Source organism: Toxotes jaculatrix, chromosome 21, assembly GCF_017976425.1.
Source record: "Toxotes jaculatrix isolate fToxJac2 chromosome 21, fToxJac2.pri, whole genome shotgun sequence".
NCBI lineage: Eukaryota > Metazoa > Chordata > Actinopteri > Toxotidae > Toxotes > Toxotes jaculatrix.
The window spans coordinates 19,962,896-19,982,058 of record NC_054414.1 but is presented as its reverse complement, the minus strand read 5'-3'; the positions used below and the strand labels follow the sequence as shown (position 1 = coordinate 19,982,058).

Here is a 19,163-nt window from a genome sequence, read left to right as displayed (position 1 = left end):
TTTCTGAGCTCTGAGCTCGGTCAAACATTCGTCCATGTTCTCCAGCAGAGGTGCAAACTTCCTCTCTTTAATTAGTGAGACTGAACAGTTTGACATGCTCGGCTCGTCCTGTCAGGTGGAAGAACAAATGTTGATGTTAATGGTGCTAATTAAATCCCTGACTGCTATTTACTGTACATCCACCAAGTTTGATGTCTTTGTGAAATGCTGCAGCTCTGTTTCAGTATGAGCAGTGGTGCTCTGCCTTTTCCCAAACTGTCAGAGGAGCAGAGTACACAGTGTACACACACTCAGGAGAGGCTTAATCAGGGAATTCATAATAAATAATTGGTGCCGTAAATGTCCAGATGCTGGTGTTTGTATCAGCTGTGAGCAGTGAGACTCTTGTCTGTCTCCAGCTTCAGATCCAGACCGGTCTCTGAGAGCTGACGGTCTCATCCAGGCTGTGTCCTCTGACTCAGTGCAGTGTCAGTGCGAAGCAGCAGATGTGTGTTTAACACACAAACATGGAGCTTCAGACAAAGTGCAGCGTCTCTGTGTTTCTGTCACAAGCAGCAGCCACAGTAATCACCTTCCTCCAGAGGCTGTGGCCAAACACACCTCACACACATGAAAAGGCTCAGCCTGAGCTCTGGCTTCCTGTGTATTCACTGCACCACAGTCACCGCAAACTTTTGACCACGTGCAAAGACGGTGAGTAAATCGTCTCACGCTCATTTTCCAGCTTTGTCTCGTTTCTTTTAACATCGTCTCTTTGCTGCTTTTCCACATGAAAAGACCGAGACTCTGACTGTGGGAGTTTTCTCTCTCTCTCTCTCTTTACCATCTGTGCCTCTGTGTTTTCTTTACATCTGCCCACAATGAGCTTGTCCTACTTACAGTCCAGCATTTTTCAGTATATATGTTTAAAACCGTCTAAGTGCTTCAGCTGCATCCACCCACCTTCCTTCTCTTCACATCAGCAGACACAACCTTTGCCCTTGTAAAGCATCTCTCTTCATTCCTCTCCCCGTCCATTCATCGCTGCAGCCATTCACGCTCCCTCTGAGCAGCACGTCTCCATCAGCCTGAAAATGCAGCCTCTCTCTCACTCACCCCTCCCTCCTCTCCCCCTCTCTGCCGTCATACAAAGACTCTAACAGGTGGTTGCATGGCAACAGAGCGGAGCGCCACAGTTAGTCTGAGTGAGCGGGATCAGCGGGAGCTGCCGATCGTCCGTCCACCATCACGGCCTCATCCCAGCCTCTTAGAGAAGCGCAGAGCGGGTGAACAGCAGGTGTAACATCACCTGGTCTGTTGCCTGAGTACAGACACAGCAGAGGGAGAGCACAGACACCACAGACACAGCGTTGTGTCTGCAGCGTGTCTCCTGTCTCTGCAGAGACACACTGTGGGACGTGATGTATAGAGGTGTGAGCCTTTCTAAATGTCCAGTTGGTTCAGTGTTCAGACCTGAGACCAGGTGTTAGCCAGTTTCCCTCCCTGATGTTTTCCCCATAATTACCACGATTTAAAAAATGTAGAAAAGAGTGACCTACATCTCCTCATTGTTACCATACATCAGCCAATTACCCCTCTGTAATTACCCCAAATTACCCTAAAATTACCTTGTCATTACTAAACTCTAACATTATGTGCTTCAGTGCAGCCGAAGCCTTTGGTCTAATGCATGCAGCCTGAGCACTGGATGAAGAGTCCGAGACAAAAGACATGTAGCTCCGGTGCGAGCTCACCTCGTGCACTAACAGAACGGTGACGAGGTCGGCGGATGACATACGTTTAAAGTGGTGAAAGCTTCAGAGCGAGTAGCAGGACGAGGATTGGATTCAGCGTGTTGGAGGTGATGTGAGGTGACTGGTGAGGAGATGAAGTTTTCCAGCCTCCAGTGGAAGATGAGGGCTGACGGAGGAAAATGACTCACGCTTTTGTGGGAGTGAGAAACGAGTTTTGATGAGGCTGCTGGAGGTGTGGACGCCTGATTTAAGCAGACGTTTGTGCTGGAAGCTGCCCGCCTCATCACCTCGAGGATGCTCCCACTCTCACGCACGGCACTGACGGCGGAACCATTTCAATATGTTCATCTTTCCTCAGTGAGAAGCTGCTCAGTTCAGACTCCAGCTGACAGCGTTCCTCCTGTGAGACGTCTGAATTTATCCAGTTCTGTCTCATTTCCTCCTGCTGAGAAGATTCGTGTCGCTGCTCTGAGGTTGATGGTGTTTCTCTAAAATAAAGATCAAACTCAACAGCTGAAATCTTGCTTTGCTGACCTCCAACAGGTGAAACCAATCAGGGCGGGGCAGACAATCACAAACGGAGGGAAACAAGACAAAGACAGGAAGTAGAACAAGACAAGATACACAAGGGCCATGATTTCAAAATAAAACAGGAACTACTAACAGAACTTAGACTAAACAAGAAGAACACAGGAACTTTGAGTTGTTGTGTGGATGAAAAGCAAAGTGAAACAGGCTGATGAAAGCATGAAGCATGAAGAGACGAAAACATGAAAACTGCTTCGACCGCAGCAGAGGAGGGTAACCTGCATTAATCTGTGTTTCCTGGAAATTCCCTTAAAATTGATTTGATCTTGAGGATGAGCTGCTTTTCTGTGGCAGGAGTGACAGGACCTGATGGAGCAAATACAAGTCCAGTTGCCTTCAATTCAATTGAGAGAGAGAGAACAATGACCTGGATGAATGAGAACATTCACAGACATAACGCCCCCTGATGATTCCAACTTTGAAAATCAGGAGAAGGTGCAGTTTGTCTCTGACACTGCGCTTTGAGCCAGATTCCTCTCGTACAAATTAAATGACCTGTCAGCAATAATCTGCCATTCTTACCAAAATAACAAAACTCTTCAACTCTTCTTTTCCTGTTTTTATTAGAGCTGAAAGATAAATACGACAGAGACTTTGTGAAAATCACTGCATTCAGCAGAAAAACAGGCTGCTAAATATGTTTTTCAGATGGGTTTTGTTCCCCTGGCAGAGCCGAGCAGCTCTAACACTGCTGTAATAGTATGAGGCACAGTTACATCAGCGTGTGGTGAATGTCTCCTTTGAGGATTTGTTCGGTTGGAGGTGGTTTCCTCGGATTGGAAGGTGTAATCCGTCTGAAGAATGGGATTTAGGAGGACATCCAGGTGGTTTACGGCTCAGACCGGGCTCCAGTGGTGCAGATCTGGGTTTTGGCAGCTGCAAATGGTACTGGACCGAGTGTTTGTTTGTTTGTGTGCATGTTGTGTAATGTTGAGGAAGAACAGAAACAGGAAAGACTTAGTGAAGAGACAGATCTCACAGTTTGTTCTCAGGACATTAAACGGATCAAATAATCCTTCATCGATGTTTTGGGACCAAACGAATCCTCAGAGCTCAGTCAGGACAGAAATATTTAAATTCATAGTTCTATATTGTGCCATTAATATTTAAATTCCATATGTTCAGTGTTTTTTTTTTTATTTATGAGAGGAGAGTGCAGTGTCAGTGTCCAATCAGAATAAAGGACACTTTTTAATAAGCCACATAATATTTTCAGTTTCATACAAAGCATCAGCTCGTCCTTCAGGAGGATCCACTGAAATCATGAAACCATCAGCTCGGGTTGAATGTTCCTCCGAGGCTCAGGCCCGATGGTAGCAGACAGCCTGGCTTCCACTTCATGCCTGTGTGCTCGGTGCTTCATGTGCGCGGCTCCGCCACGTTAACACAACTTCACGCTGTCCGTCGTTTGATTTACAGATGCTGACCCGTCTCCCCGTGTGACAGCGCCGCAGCCTGTAACTACGTAATGGCCCATAACTGCCCGGCACAACTGGACCCTCACACTCACTTTGGCTTTTATTCCTTCCAGCTGCTGGAGGTAAAGTGAGTAATGAGGTGTTTTATCCAGAAGGCACAACTCAGCAGCGGGGAGGAGGAGTGTGTCATATAATCGCACTAACAGCTCCAAGTGCTCTGAAACTTAAGTAGAACAAGGAAAGCAGATAATCCATGTATATTTTAGCAGGGTTTTTCCTCCGGGTAACAAAAGGTTTGGAAGTAATCGACACTGAAAAGGCGATAAGCACTGCTTCGCCAGGAGGACGGAGGAAGTCTGCTCGGTTTTCTTTCCTCTCTTTGATATGTCTTTGGGATAATCTGGTCTGCTGCTGTCCATCCATCCATCCATCCATCATTTATCAAGCCAGCAAAGCAGGAGCTCGTCCAAAGACATGTCTCAGCTCTGGTGTCACCCGTCACTTCGTGTAGGAGCCGCTCAGTCATTTGTCCGACCACTCAACAAACCACTGCGCCAACCAGGCGTCCTGCCAGTTAACCACTCACACGTCCTTTCCTCTGCACACCAGGCGGCCATGTAACCATTTAGACAAGTCAGCCGTCCGACCGGCGACGTGTCCAGGCAGTCAGAGCGGTGACAGCCAAACGCTGCGAGGATGAGTTTAAAGCCTGCAGACGGCTGACATCCTGCACGTCCCAGTGTGTCGGTTCAAATCCCGCTCCCGGTGCGTCGGACTAAACCTTTCCCCCTAACTGACAGAGTAGAGGATTATTTCTGCCTGGCGCTCTGATGGCAGGATGCGGCAGAGCAGGAGGAGGAAGGCGAGAAGCTGTGAAAAGCACAAGGATTCATGTGTGCACCACAGAAACGTCGTCTCCTGGACAGGACACTGTCTCTGGCTCAGCGCTGTGTAGCAGTGTCGTATTCACTGAGGTAATGAGGTGACTCCACAGCACAGAATATACCAGGTGTATAAAATATTAATAACATCACCTTATATTCACTCACAGTGGCAATGGGCACAGCTGAAGGACAGTGTATGAGTTTGCTGTTTGACGTCCACTGAGTTTGAATCCAGGTCTGAACATTTAGACACGGAGCTGTTATCCAGAGAACCCGAGCGAGAGCGAGCAGGGAGGCACTGATTGGCTGATCTGCTGTGACCTTCAGTCCTGGACAGACGCAGGAGAGCAGCTCTGTCTGTCCATGAAATCAGGAAGAACGTGATCAGTTATTGATTCCACCTTAGTCGTGAGAATGAGGTGTAGAGTGAATATCAGAAGCCTGCACATCATTTCACATTTTCTAGTTTAGGGCCTTGAGGCCTGAAGAGAAACTCGATTAAAGATGATTTTTTTTCTTTAAAAAAAAAAAAAATACAAAAACTTTCATTTGGATTCAGAGAAATCGATGTGAACCCAAACAGCTGCCTGGTTGCTGAGTGTGCAGTAACTGCAGTTCGAGCTTGGCAGGAGAATCTGGGCTTTGAAAACAGCAGGACATCGGGTTGGATGAGTTTCCAGCTCGGCTCAAACGGAAATAACTTTTTCGTCTCTGCAGAGGTTAAACTCAGGTGCTGCATAGAAAATCCTCCTTAAACTCTTCATTTAAGTGAAAGTGTTGAAAAATTAATATTAAGACTTAAGCAGCGAACACTGAGACATAACATGAACAGGTGAATAAATGAACTGATGTGGGATCATATTACTACGTTTTCCTGAAGTAAAGGATCTGAATACTTCCAGTGCTGCTGTCCTGTTGTCACTGACACAACGTTAGAAACAAATGTGTAAATCATATTTCTTTATTAAAGATTAAGAAACTCCAAGCAGCATATTCATAAATAAAATAAGGGTCTCCCTTAGATTTACTGTGACAGACTATATGCTATGACAGTTCATGTTTTCATCTTCCGACGGAGCGCTGGAGTTAAACCGTAAAGGGGTGACGCATGGAGCCGCCCCGGCACAGGCCGGTCTGAACCTCCGGGTCCTCGCTCTCAGTCTGTCCGTCGCATTGTGGAGCACAGTGTGAAAAGCAAGTCGGTTCACAAGAGCAACTACTGACACAGTTCGAAAACATCCATGTAGAGTCTGTTCAGGCGATGGTGGGAAGTCTGACCTCTGCTTGTCCACAGACAGAATGAAACACATGGCAGATTCTGTGTCATGGAACTGGAGTCTGCATTCACACAGGAAGTGAACATTAGCTGTTTAACCCCCTTTGGCAGAGATAATATTTTCATGGTTCTCCAAACAGAAGAAATGAAATTAGGAGCCATTTCTGCCACATGTTAAACATCTGGATCCACAGAGACAGTTTCATCCTTCTGATTTAATTCCTCCAGAAAAACAGCGTGTGTCCTACAATCAACAGAACTCATCACAGGGTCAAACCCAGTCAGACACTTTAGCATCTCGTCATTTACAGCCGAGGCTCACGCTCAGTTCAAACGCAGGAGCCGCGCGTTCTGCCTGCAGGTGGAAGGTGACGATGTGGAAGATGCATGAAGCTCATCTGACTTCTGACCAGAGTTTTTAGCTTTGTATTAACTGTGCCTGTGATCATGACCTTTAACCCAACCCCCACCCTAACCTGGTGACCTCAGGGCTCCATGGGTTACCCCTCGATTTGTTGCCTCCCTGTGCAAACCTGTGGGGCAAACAGTAAAAATATTAAAAACAGACTCAGGCAGACACACAGGTCATCGCACCATCTCGTGTTTTAATATAGAATGATGAATCTGCTGAGTTTGAGCTAAATACAGTACGATTTGAAGTATTAGCACTAGCTTGTCGGTGCGTCCTGCAGCCTGTCCTGTCGTATTCTGATCAGCTGGTGCTGTATCAGCAGTCGCACTGCGAGAATTTGGTCCTTTAATTCTGACCCGTATTTTGACACAGGTTGTCTTTGGTCCCCAAACCTCCACATCAGGAGTCGGTGGATGTGTCTCACAGTCAGATCCAACACCACCAGTCTGGACTGAAGACCAAAACTTTCTCCACGTCTCTTACGGTTGTCCTCTTTCGTTTGGGACAGCCCAGACCGTCCCCGTGCGGAGGGACCTAACACTGAGCTGCTGACTGCTCCGGCCTGTTTGAGCTAACGCTTTGAAGAAGAGCAGAGCAGAAGCTTTGGAAATGCTGGATTTAAAAAGTCTGTGCAGGAATCACAAGGTGACACATGGAGTCCTGAGCTCAGCGGCCGGACAAACCCCCGTTAACTCTGATCATCCCTTCACCGCGGTTCATTAACTGTTACCGTGATCTGTCCCCGTCACGAACAGATAAAAACAAACACATCAGATGTTGAAAAAAAGTTATTGAACACAGTCTAGGTTTTGCAGCATTGTTCACGTTGTTGTTTGTTTCTATTGTTGAATGAAGATGATGTAATCAGGGTTTGAGGTTAACACAGTCTAGCTAAACCTGACTGTAGCACTGGCAGTTATTATTCTTTGCTTCTCATCAGTGTTGGGGACTCGTCTGTCTGACCGTCAGTGATGCTACGCTTGGTTTCCTGTCTCCACGTTGAGTTTTAGCAGTAAAGCCCTTCGTTTTGATAAGTTAAGGTCTCTCTCTTTCCTCTGCTGACGCAAAACAGTGAAGGTTTTTCTAACGGAAACCTTTGGAAGGCGAGCCGCTCTGCTTCTGTCTGGAGTCTGGCTGCTCATGGACACAAAACTCCACCAAAACCTGGCAAATGAAAATGACTTTAAGACTCATTAGGCCCATAAATGCACATTAATCGCACTTATGAAAGCAAAAGGAGGGATAAAGTGTGTGGTTTTATATTTCCTGTTGAAGGTTCATCGTACATTATTCCACAGAGAAAAACAACGAGTGTTTAGCAAACACAATCCGATTCCCTCTGTATCACAAGCCGTTGAGGTATGGCACCTGCATCACCAGCCTCTGATTGCACTTTGGATAATGACGCCCTCTGTCATCCCCGCAGGTGATAATGAATCTCATTAGGAATGACTGGTGGGAATATGAGGCCTCTCTCTGTCACTCGCTCTCTCTCTCTCTCTGAGGAAAATGACTGCACTGCCTCGCAGGAGAAAAACCTGTGTACAAGTGTTTGACATTAAATTCTCTAGTATAAAAAATTAAAGACATATCTATAAGCTGATATTTCTTTCTACAAGAATTTTTTTTCTTCAGGTTAAATAAAACAAACAAAAAGGCCAGAGACCGTTAGGCTGTGTTCACACCAGGTTCTGTCTCATCTCTGCTGAGGTTCTTCCTTCATTTGGCCCAAAATCCAACACGAGAGCTGGTCGTTTCACAAGACGTATGCACTGTTGGTCACCAAGAAGAAGAACTTAAGGGAAAGCATGTGCTGGAAACGAGCCCAAAACGCCAGAGGAGGTCGGCTCTCTCAGACAGATGTGCTTTGATGTGGACGTTTCTGTCCAACCGAAGCATCTCGAGTTGTTTCAGACTCGTTAGGGATCCAGAGTCTCTTTTCTGACCCTCAGCAGTTGTGTTTGGTTCCATCTCAGCTGCTGACATGTTCATAATGTCATGACTTCTGACTCTTAACAGAAAATGTCAACCTGCTGGTGGCGCCACGAGAAAAGTCCGGAGAAAAGTAAACGCTGAAATATTTCAGGCAGGACCAGCGTGGTGGACGGACGGACAGGCTGTCCACGCGTCCCTCCAGAGCTAGACTTTAAACGCCATCGGTCTGTGGATGTGTTGGTTTCAACACTCAACACACACACACAGAGTGGTGACACTGAACGCAGCCCTGAGCTGATGACACGAAACACTCTGTGATTCTTACTGTACAAAGTGAATCTGGCTTCAGGAATAACACGTGTAAACTGGTATCTGGGACCAGTTCATCATTTAGACATTCAGCAGGTGATTTGGACCAAACGACCCAACAGCTGGTGTGATCGCAGGCTAACGTGCTCCCCTACGTCCCCGTCCTCCCCTCCTGTTCCGTCTCTCCTCCCTCCTCACCTGGACAGTCCTGGTGCCAAATTAAAAGCTACTATAAAAACAAACCACTCAGCTGTGTGTAAAATATGAAACCCCGCCCCCGCCCCAACCCCACCCCCCCGAGTGTCGAATGATACGTCATTTACAGTTGAAGTAAGAAAACGAATCTAGACTTTTGATTGAAAAAGAATGATGTATATTATATATTCAATACAAATGAAAAAAAAATTGTGATTATTCTCGTCCAATGCTGAAGATATATATAGGGTTGGTACAGAGGTGCATAACAGTAGGTGTCCAACACTAGAATGTCCCTACAGCGGTGCATCATGGGTAGTCGTTTACATCGATGAGTTGTGGAGAGACATCGTTTAATTTCGGCACTTAGAAAACAATCACAATGAATTTCGCGTCATTGTTTCATATTGAACAAAATTTACAAAGCCATTCAAACAGTCATAACGTTTTCATCAATGTATATATAGATTTTTTTTTATCTCGTTTTGTTTGTTTTTATAACTCAACTTCAAAAATTGAGAATATTCAAAATACACTTTGACCTCACTTCGTTCTCTTGGTATTTACAGATATGTACAAGAGAAAAATTACACCCCCCTCCCCTCCCATTTTTTTTTCTTTTTGTAATATCTGCTTTTCTGAACAGGTGGTGAGATACAAAATCTTTTTACTTTGTACATTATGTTTTTTAGCTTCTATAATAATTTGCCTTTAGAGATCCCCAACCCTCCTCACATCCAGAACTGGACCAACGTCCAGAGAGCGACTTATCGTCGATGCAGTTTGACCCCGTCCTGTCCCACCCTTGCCCCCCCTCCCCCCTCCTATCACTATATGGATGTACTGTGAGTGGCCTCAATGGCTTCGGGTATGGGTCCTGCGGAGACTGCCTGGTAGGACATTGGCATGGGTGTCTTGCCAGGGCTCTGCCGGAAGAGCCCCCCGTTGGGTGCCCTGTGCTTGCACTGCATGGTGCCGCTGAGGCTGGTGCTGCTGAGTGGGTGGTGCGGGGGCAACGTGGTGCTGCCAGGGCCCTGGGACGGGGGTAGCGTCCTGCCTAGGGTCCCCCCATGGTGAGGGTGGGGAAGAGGAGGAGGTGGCGCCCCCTCCCTGGGGAGGAAGGTGGTCACAGCGAGGCCCGAGGGCGGGTAGTCCCGCACGGACTCCGACCCCGGCACCAGAGAGGCCTGGCTGGGCTGCATGCTGCCGATGTCCAGCGCAGAGATCTCGATAGAGGGGCCGGGGATCTGCTTGTGGGCCAAGTCCTCGTCCAAAAGACTGTTCATACGACGATGCACCTGTTCCAGATTCACCTCCTTGTCCTATAAGAGGAGGAGTGGGGGTGGAGGAGGACAGAGGAGAGACAGGGGGAGGGAGGAGAGGAGGGAGGAGGGACAGGAGAGGCTGAGATTGGCGATGGGCCGGTTTCTCAGACTGTTTCAGGTCTGCTGGTGCTCCATGCATTCTCAAACTGTCATTGGTTTTGGAGGTGGCCTTTGTTTTGAATCGATGGACTGTCATCAGCGCGGCAGCTGATAGACAGAGCCTTCTTTCTTTTTGTCGTTAGGTTTGAAGAGCCCAGTGGAAACTGAGGCCACAGAAACCAATTTGGACGCGCACCTTGAAATCAAACTTGGCCAGTGAGTATTAAAGGTTTGATGTCTGGAGAAAAACAATCCTGGAGCCAAACTGACTGAAGGTGGTTTGTTGTAAAGCTGTTCAGGGCTGAATTTTCTCTCGTTTGTTTGAGACGCGGTGGATTGAGACGCTGCTTCTGGAGGAATGACTGCTTTGCTTTAGGAATCTGGAGCCTGGACGCTGTTCCCCCACATTTAAATGAACTAAGAGTAAACTGTTTGTGTGGAAATGCACGGCCTCAGGTTTCACACTCTGCAGGTTTATTTACCGAACTGAAACTGAAAATACGTTCAGCTGTGTTTTCTTTCTCCTCTGTGGAGGATCTTTCCTCGCTGCCCTTGGAGCCGGTACACCCCGTGCTGAGCGAGCGGAGAATTGGTTCCCTATCAGACCAATTTAATCAAAACATCGGCTGACGCTGCATCTCCTGCTGACTGCAGCCATGCATACCTGTTAGGTATTAATAGACACACGAGTGTTTCCCTGTTGAACTGCAGGTCTGCTTCAGTACACTGGGTCATGGGAAGGTAAAGGACAAGGAATAAAGAGAGAGATAGGAGGCGTGACTCGCACGTAAAGTGAGGCTCCGGGTCTGAATCCAGATTCTCTACAGGTCTGTGTGTGTGTGTGTGTGTGTGTGTGTCTGTGTGTGTGTGTGTGTGTGTCTGTGTGTGTGTGTGTGTGTGTCTGTGTGTCTGTGTGTGTGTGAGAGAGAGTTCAGCCCATCAGGAGAGAATTTAAACAGAAAAACTTTAAAACTTTAAAACAAACACAGTCAGTGTTCGTGAACTTGGCTCCAGCATTGGATTCACTTTAACTCAGAGGTACGATGATATTAGTCACGGCAGCTCATCACAGTGACACAGGTGATATTCAGCACATGACACATTTACACTGTATATTAATATCACACACATATTCACTCATGTTGCAGTGATACCAGCAGCAGCGCCGGAGACGGGATTTTAATACTGTGCTAATAATAATAATGCACCCAGCTCAAACTCCACCTGATGTATTTACATTTCTAAAGACCTCGCCGTATCTTAGTTTTCACTTTTCCTGAGCGGGACTTGAAATCACCACAAGGCAAAGCAGGAGGGACAGGAAATGATGCCTGTGTGTACTTTAATATTCCTGTCTGCAGTTCTTTCTCTGACGCCGTGTCAGCAGAAGTTTGTAGTAATTATTATTATTAACACATTATTAACCCAACATTTTCTACAGCTGCTGCTTCACGTTAAAAAACATGAGGTGATGAATCCTTTAGATACACAGCTTCTCTTCCTCTGTTGCATTTCTGATAAAAAAAAAAGCTAAAAGTGTCATCGATCACTGAGGGGCAGCGATCGACGAACCTGATTGATTTACCAGGACTGAAATCTTAGGGATTCTAATTAGTTTGAAAACATTTATATATGTCTCCTCTTGGCTCAGTTCAGTGATTTATTTACCTATTTCTTATTTTTTCTCCTCTGCCTGAAAACAGTTGAATTTAAAAGCACTGGATCTAAAGAAATTATTGGTGTCGGTATTTAAAAATCCCATCATGTGCAAAGTTAAATGATAAACTACAAGCTGGGACAAATTCCTGCCCCCAGAAGTAGTGAGGACATGACCTGTGTGTCCTCTGCTGTAGCTCCAGTCAACAAATAAAACTGGTAGAAGTTCGTCTCTGAAACGGAGACGAGAGGCAGTTAACATTTGCTCCTAAGATGAAAATGCCTTCAGCATTAAGTCTTTATGTTGAGGTAGAATGTTGGAGAGCCCTTCCCATAATAGCGTATATTAGCAAACACAGAGAGCTGCGTTTCCTCGGAGGTTTCCTCAGCAGAGCACTCCTGAGGAAACCTCAGAGTCTCCGTGCATCTTGATACACTGTGGTGCAGCTGAGGCTAAACATCTGTCTCTGTTCAAACCTTAAATCAACACATAAACATACAACGTGTTTATCCAGGAGGCCTGAGCGGGTCTGAATGATCCCTCTCCGGTCTCACACAGCTCCTCTCAAAGCCAATTAAAACATCTCAGTACAGGTTATTGTTTCAGTGGACTGGCACCTCATTAAAATATGTTTTCAGCAGCGTCAAACTGGCAGCTAGCCTAAATAAATAACTGCCTGGGATTAAACCTCAGCCGGTCGTTAAAGACAGGCCGGTGATGTAAGTGGAGAAGAAGAAAACAACAGCCGCCTGAAAGCCTCTATTAATTTGGAAAACAAACAGCTCTTTTAATGAGTGCTCCCGGTGGGGGTGGGGGTGGGGGTGGGTGGGGGTTGTTAAATCACTCGCTCCTGCTACTTTGCAAATACTGCTACTGTTGAGTGGGATGTGCTCAAGTGCGATAAGAACAGTTTCTAGTTGTTTCTGGTTCATTTTGGATTCAAGTGGCTCTTTGAGACACTGAAACCTTTTAGCACGGCACTCTGTCTGCGACAGACGCCTTCGACATCTCACGTGCGTCCTCCCCGTGGCCGCCGAGGACGACGCTGACTTCAGCAACGTAAACTCTGCTTCATTTTATACGCAAAGACAGTTTAGGAGGTTTGGAAGTTTGCAGCAGGTCACAACACATAAGTTGGCGGGATGTTTTCTGGGCTAACGTCTCAGATTGTGAGATAAAGTCTGGTTTTGCAAAGCTGGATTTAACAAGTTGCTGAAAAGATTTTACCACAAAATGTTTGGGTATATTGGATCGACTGATTTAGGTTGAACTACATAAAAAGATTTCTGCTTTGAGAACAACTCTGCCCATGAGAAATATCCGTACACTCAGATTTATTTCAGTAACTTGGCTGCAGCTAGTCTCAGAGTTCATCGACGATTTATTTTTACACCAACTTTCTGTTTTAATCAGACGAACATTGTTATTCAGGGAAAAGTACTGAGGCTGGTTCAGCTTTAACAAACACCAGCATCAGTACGTATCTTCATTAAGTCATTTTAGTTGAGTCTATAAAAGGTAGCCTATGTATTAAAAGGCACTGAGCTTGTTTGCAGGGTTTCTTGTGATTCACGTCACAGTGAAATCCTTGTTTATTCTGTTCAACAGGTGTAGAACAGGTAAACGTGAGGTCAGAGGTCAGCCCTTATGAAATGCCTTCTCACGGTTAAAGGTGTCCAACTGAAACAAAGCAGGGAGAAACAGAAAGGCACAATAAGAAGCAGGAGCTTCTCATGAAGGGGAAAGCAGCGTTAAAGGTGAGATGGCTCTCAGAAGCTCACGGCCGGCGCCTGATGGAGCAGCCAGGCGTCAGTACAACTGTAAATACTGTGTCGTCTGCAAAGAGCAAAAACCCAAATTCAATCAGTTACAATTCACATCAAACTGTTTGTTTTCAGATCATGAACCAAATGAATTAGGGCCAGTTTGTTTCTGTGTTGTATGGAGCTGAAACATCTGGTTCTGGAAATAATTTCCTGTTCAATTTTCTGATAAGGAAATCGATAATTAGCTTTAGCTGTTTTATCGGTGGAAGGTTTAATGAGCTACCGGAAACTTTAATGAGAAAACGTATGATTTAAGCTTTGTTATTAAGAAACACTGGTGACTCACCTGCCCGTTACAAAATGTTCAGTTTCGAGGGAAAACAAATAAAACTGATTATTTTATCATGTAACCTTGTTATTTACTGTACCGTTCAAATGGAAGAAAAATGAATAGATGGCATTCGTCACAATGTTTTCTGGAAATAAGAAAGAAAGAACGTTACATGCTAAACACTTTTGTCATATTAGCTGAAATATTTATGGAGATTTATTTCCAGAACTCAGGCCACAGAAAAAAACAGCATCAGCCATGTTTCTGCTCTGCGTGAGATTTAGAAATTCAGCCCTCTAAAAACAAAAGGACTCTGGTGAAGGCACAGATGCCTTTTCTTTTTTTTTTCCGTCTTGATTTTTTTGATAATTATATAGGAGGTCTATTCTGACCTGTGTCAATAGCTTCTGCTTCATCCCAGCCTCTCTCTCTGTCTGTCCATATGTCCCTCCTCCCCTCCGATGAAGCAGTTGTAATGTCATTATATGTCAATGGACCAGAAACCCTTGCCAGTCTGTAATCCTTAGTAACCTGCACGAGATCATAGACAGTCAAGTGTAAATAAAAAAATAAAAGGATAGATGGAGAGAAGGAGAGGAGATAGATAACACGGGTGTCCACATTGACATATAATTTGCAATAAGACGTGAAACAGTGACAGGACCAGGAGTTATGGACGGGATGTTGGAGACAAATCTTATTGCTAAAGGGCGACACACCCAGTGTATACTGTCTGCTCACACTTTAGTTTATGGATCCACACTTCGTCCCCTGTCACATGACTAAAGCCTGCGTCCTGCTGACATCTGCACAGTGTGTGTCTGTTGTGTGTGGCGCTGTAGGTGAATGCTGTTTGTTGTGTGGAGGCAGAACTCATAAATGCAGATCTGAGGTCAGTTCATGTTCAGGTGTAGCCTTACAGAAAGCAAAGTGGAGTCTGTGTCCCAGTTCCAGACTGTAAGCTGTCACTGTGAGAGACGCACCATGTTGTCTGAGATTCAGATCCAGAGACAGGAGCTAACACGAAGAAAACCTCACATCAATCACCCTGTAACCAACTCCACGGCAGGACAAAATTGGCTTAATAATTAATTATGTTGTTAAGAATATACGGGGAGTACCGAGGAGCTGGGATATAAACGACAGATTCATGCAGCTGGTGAATAATTCTAGGCCTTATCGTCCTTTCTGGCTTTTATTGAAATCGATCATACTCTGGTTGGTGACTGGGAAACATCAGTCTGTGTCGTATTAAAAATGTCTTAAAAAGTCTTAAACTTGTCCTGGAGGAAGAAAAGATTGTTCCAATGAACCAGTCTGAGCAGGAGAATTTATTCTGTGATAGAAAAGCTCATGAGTTTCTAAAAGCTGTGAAGAGAGGGATGAATACGACCGATCTTTCTCTCACTCTGACGTTTTTCCTTTCGTGTCTGTGTTGTAAACGTGAGTATGAAAAAAGACGCGGCGCCAAGATTCTCATAAACTCACATCGACTCAAACTGTGGACGATATTTTGATGTTTGATAAAGCAGAAGCTGAATCAAATTCAACAAATAGAAAATGACTTATTCTTCACTACATCAGATTTTCTTCTTAACTGAAAAGTCTGTCTCCATCATACAGAGACTGTTGCATTATCCAAACTCATTCTGTGCCTTTGTTAAGTAAGAATTCCTGAAAATGATGTGATTTTTTTGTTTTTTACTCATCTTTTTTTGGACAGTTCGTAAAACATTTTACTGCCATGAAGGAGTTTTAACTTCCAGCAGCGACTCACCTGAAACATGAACTGAGTATTTAGTCTGGAACTGGGACACAGCACGTGTCCCACAGCACCTGTCCAGGTGCTGTGGGACACGTGCTGTGTCCCACAGCACCTGTCCAGGTGTGAGACACCTCTCTTCTCTTTACGATAATCCACTGACATAAACCTTGTGTGGTGATCAGAGTTTACCTGCGCTGAAAACATCAGCTCAGTGCAGATGTTTCTTGTTGTCTTGAGATGTTCGTCACTGCTCATTAATACTGATCAGGCTTCATGAATGTTTAATTACCTGCTTTTCCTCTTTAAACTCGGTGAAGTGTACCTATTAGCTCAGGTGTTATCCTGGTGTGTATTTCATTAATCAGAAAGTGATGCAGTAATTGGCTGCTGTATGGTTTCTATTCAGCAGGCACTTAGTAAGGCTCGAGTGTCTATTAGCAACAACAGCAAATGATTTGGACCAACTGTGATAATGTCACTGTTAAAGTTAAAACCCAGGGTGAGCTGCGCTTTAAGCTTGTCTTAGATATGATAAATTACTTTTTTGTCTCTTGACGTCTCATCAGGATTTCACACTGAAATGGAAAATGTCCAAAAGTGTTAAGAAGGCGAGTCTGTTATCCTTCTCTGCCTGAGCGATCGCTCCTGCCTGCTAATTATAATCTCTGTTCAGAACCCTTGGGTGCAGGAAATTACCAAAGCCTCACTGTAGAAAATGAGTTTATAACAATAATTCAATACCAAGCACTTGAATGGTTACAGAGCCGGCACCGCGGGAATGAAAGTGTGCGGGTGTGTTCAGATGTTTTAGCAGGGGGGTTGCTGGGAAACATGCAGGACATGCCAGTAGCCGAATCCTGACTTGCTGGACTAATGCGACTCTGTTTGCGTGTAAGGCCTCGAGTGTATGCGTCAACGCAAAGTAAAAGGACCCGCGAGTGGCTGGAGAAGCTGCTGTTCATGAGTGTATTAGTAAAGTGATGGTGAGGTGGAGTGTGCCGTGTGCTCTGTGTGGTTCAGAGAACGTGCCGCACAAAAACACATGAGCTCTGTAAGTTTGGGACGAGGTGAGTGGGAAGTGATGGACGGATAAAAGAAAAAAATGGAGGGGGGATAATAAGAGACCAAATTTGATTTCAATCAGTGGCCTGGGCTGATGTGGCACAGAGCACATCTTCCTACTCTGTCCTATGTCTCCACCCTCTGTCCCCCAGCTCTCCAACACTAACACTAGTTTCCTAAACCTCTCTCCTCTACAGCTGGGTGTACTGGAGCTCCACTAAGTCGGGGCTCGCGTCTGCGGCTGGATCCTTAAAGTAGAGTGTGGCAGTGTCTTCCCCCCACTGGCCCGTCCGCCGGGCCCTGTGCTCGGTCACCTCTTTGGGCTGCTCCTGGCGGCAGCGGTTGCTGTTCCACCAAGCCTCCAGCCCGGCCACCAGGCAGGCCAGCAGCAGGCCGGCGGCCAGGATGCAGAAGACGCCGGCGAAGCTGTGCAGTTTGAGGGAGCGGCCGTCGGGGTGGGCGCCAGCGTGGCTGTTGAGGTCACAGCGGCCGGTGCGAGGCCACCACTTCTGCTTCATGATGTCCAGGTCGCCCTTCTCCTGCAGCTCCAAGATCCTGGGGGAGGAGAAGAGATGGTCAGTCACAAAGAAACCAACAGTTCATCTTTGTGACCTGGAGGCAGCCAGCGGAAACCGTGAGAACATGAGAGAAAGGCTTTCTCCGACAGGCCTCAGACCCTCAGGGGCCTCAGAAGCCTCAGGCAGGTGAATTCTGACTCCAGTCCCGATCGTTTGCTGCTGCATTTTCATATCTGCTGCCACTTGCACGCCTCATACCCCTGGTTCTTTTTCTTACTGCGATGGAAAGTTTAAAAAGTAATGTTTACGTTTTAATAGCGGCTGAATTTTAATACTAATGAAAATAGGAGAAAAGCTTATTTATTTCAAAATGTAAGGACAAACAGCTGAGAGGCTCCTTAAACATCTCACTGTAAAGCAAAGCAGCCACATTTTTATAGAAGTGAGAAGTTTTTTACACAAAGAAAAGCATTAAACACCTGATGAGTCCTAATAAGTAATTCACTTTGCTCATGGCGTTTTATATGTTTTTATTTATGTTCTGTGTCTTTACAATATTTGTCGTACCTACATACACACGTGTGTGTGCACAAATTTATAGTTGTACACAAACATATGTACGTATGTATGAGCGTATGCACGCTGACATACATCTGTATGTGCACAAATATATACATGCACACGTATGTAGGTGTGAATTTTACAGTGGTATGAATGGAAACGTGCTGTGTGCATGTGCTGTGAGAGAAACTCTACAGTTTAAATCCACTTTGATTTAAACAGACATGAACAAGTTCGGTGAAGGCTGGATCTGAACAATGGGCCTGAACAGTTCCTCTGTATGAAGCAATTTAGCCGAGCCTCGTCACAGCAGTAATTTTGTTATTGAACTGGAGCATTATGGGAAATTACATGACGTGTTAAATAGTTCTAATCAATGCTATAGAGGAGGGAAGGTGGTCAAAGCTTCAGCCAGTAACTTTTCCGTGGGGATTTTCAGAGGAATTACAGGATCTACTGTCATTTAAAAGCAATCATCCTGCATCAGGCTCGAGAAGACATGGAGTTTTTTAAGCGTTTTATTTTGGCGAGGTTGAATGCAGGTGGTAATTTGTGGCTTCATCTTTTCAGAATGACAGCTGGATTGATTTGTTGTTTTTTTTTTCAGAATATGAATGGACCAAACAGCAGGGGGTGCTTTCCCCTCCTCTTATTTTTCTTCATGGTGTGAACAGCTGGCTGATTTCGCTCATCTTAACTTTAACGCTTTAATCCACTGCTGAAGTCTTCAGCTGTAAAAGCCAAATAAAAGTTTAACACTAAATAATGTCTGAAACATCAGGATTGGAGGTTCAGGTGTCTGCACCGTCTGCAGCAGCAATTTCAACACAACATGAACATTTAAAGGGTCAGTTCACAAAAAACATATTCACTACTCATTACACAAAGAGGACTACACAGTGGGTCAGATGGTAAAATGTGTTTTATCTTCCTGTTGTCTGACATGATTTTAGTGTCTGCATTAAAGTCGTTAGCACCTGAGTAAGTAACCATTAATTCTATGGCAGTTTTTCCACTGCATTGTGGGATTGCTTCAGCCTGTTTCCAGGCCTTTGATTGGCTGCATCTCCAGTTTGATTGAAATAAGCCTGATGCAAATGTTAGTTTTTACAAGATAAAAAAAAAAAAGACGTGAGATGTGGGAAGACTCTGTCTCCCCACAGTCTGGTAAAACGTGCCGGGCACCAACACAACACGCTGTGACACTTATCAGTCAGATGGACACAGGCGGCGGCTCGTCTCACCTGTGACCTGACACACTGTTACTTCCTGTCTGTGGATGTACGACAGACGAAGTTTCAGCCTGACGCTCTCGCAGAGCTGCAGAGT

General features: G+C 45.4%; 1 protein-coding gene across 1 annotated transcript in view; it reads right to left on the bottom strand.

The window, feature by feature from the left end:
- Positions 1-9,580: 9,580 nt before the first annotated feature.
- grid1b (glutamate receptor, ionotropic, delta 1b) overlaps positions 9,581-19,163 on the bottom strand; it is a 297,936-nt gene continuing 288,353 nt past the window's right edge. Inside the window, exons 16-17 of the mRNA XM_041067268.1 lie at positions 17,070-17,310; positions 9,581-10,072 (exon numbers count right to left, since the gene is read on the bottom strand). Coding sequence (XP_040923202.1) covers positions 9,581-10,072; positions 17,070-17,310 — 733 coding nt within the window. The remainder of the gene's footprint in view (positions 10,073-17,069; positions 17,311-19,163) is intronic.